Source organism: Carlito syrichta, unplaced genomic scaffold (assembly GCF_000164805.1).
Source record: "Carlito syrichta isolate Samal-C Ts95f unplaced genomic scaffold, Tarsius_syrichta-2.0.1 Scaffold287934, whole genome shotgun sequence".
In the NCBI taxonomy this organism is placed as follows: domain Eukaryota; kingdom Metazoa; phylum Chordata; class Mammalia; order Primates; family Tarsiidae; genus Carlito; species Carlito syrichta.
In genome coordinates this window covers 8,273-8,679 of record NW_007232030.1, presented here as the reverse complement: position 1 = coordinate 8,679, position 407 = coordinate 8,273, and the positions used below count along the sequence as shown (strand labels likewise).

At 63.6% G+C, this 407-nt stretch overlaps 1 protein-coding gene across 1 annotated transcript in view; it reads right to left on the bottom strand.

Annotated features, from left to right (window-relative positions):
* LOC103255197 (ubiquitin-conjugating enzyme E2 N) overlaps positions 1-140 on the bottom strand; it is a 29,794-nt gene extending 29,654 nt beyond the window's left edge. The window contains exon 1 of the mRNA XM_008053163.2: positions 39-140. Coding sequence (XP_008051354.2) covers positions 39-140 — 102 coding nt within the window. The remainder of the gene's footprint in view (positions 1-38) is intronic.
* Between the last annotated feature and the right edge of the window lie 267 nt (positions 141-407).

Here is a 407-nt window from a genome sequence, read left to right as displayed (position 1 = left end):
GGGACGGGGGGAGGGCAGCGGCTCCGAGACCTAGCTACGCAGGTAGGGCTGGGATGAGAGAGCCAGGGCGAGGGCGAGCGTCGAGGGGGAGCCGTGGGGGCAGCGTTGGGCCTGAGGACATCCTGGCTGTAGGACGACATCCGCAGCCAACCTCAGAAGCTGGTGGCACTGAGGCCAGGGAGTCGGCTTCTTCCGATGTTATGGAGGAGACAGAGGCGCTGTCTTGTCCTCAGAGAGGCCTGCCAGGACGCGGGCCCTTACTCCTTGACCACAGTGCTGCCTCCACAGTGACACGGGCAGGCGTGAATGAATGACGCCGGGAGCCAACCACGCCTTCCAAGAGTTCAGAGGCTGGAGGATGAGCGCTCTCACAGGAGAACCAGGGTCATTTTAGCGCAGAGGCCTTA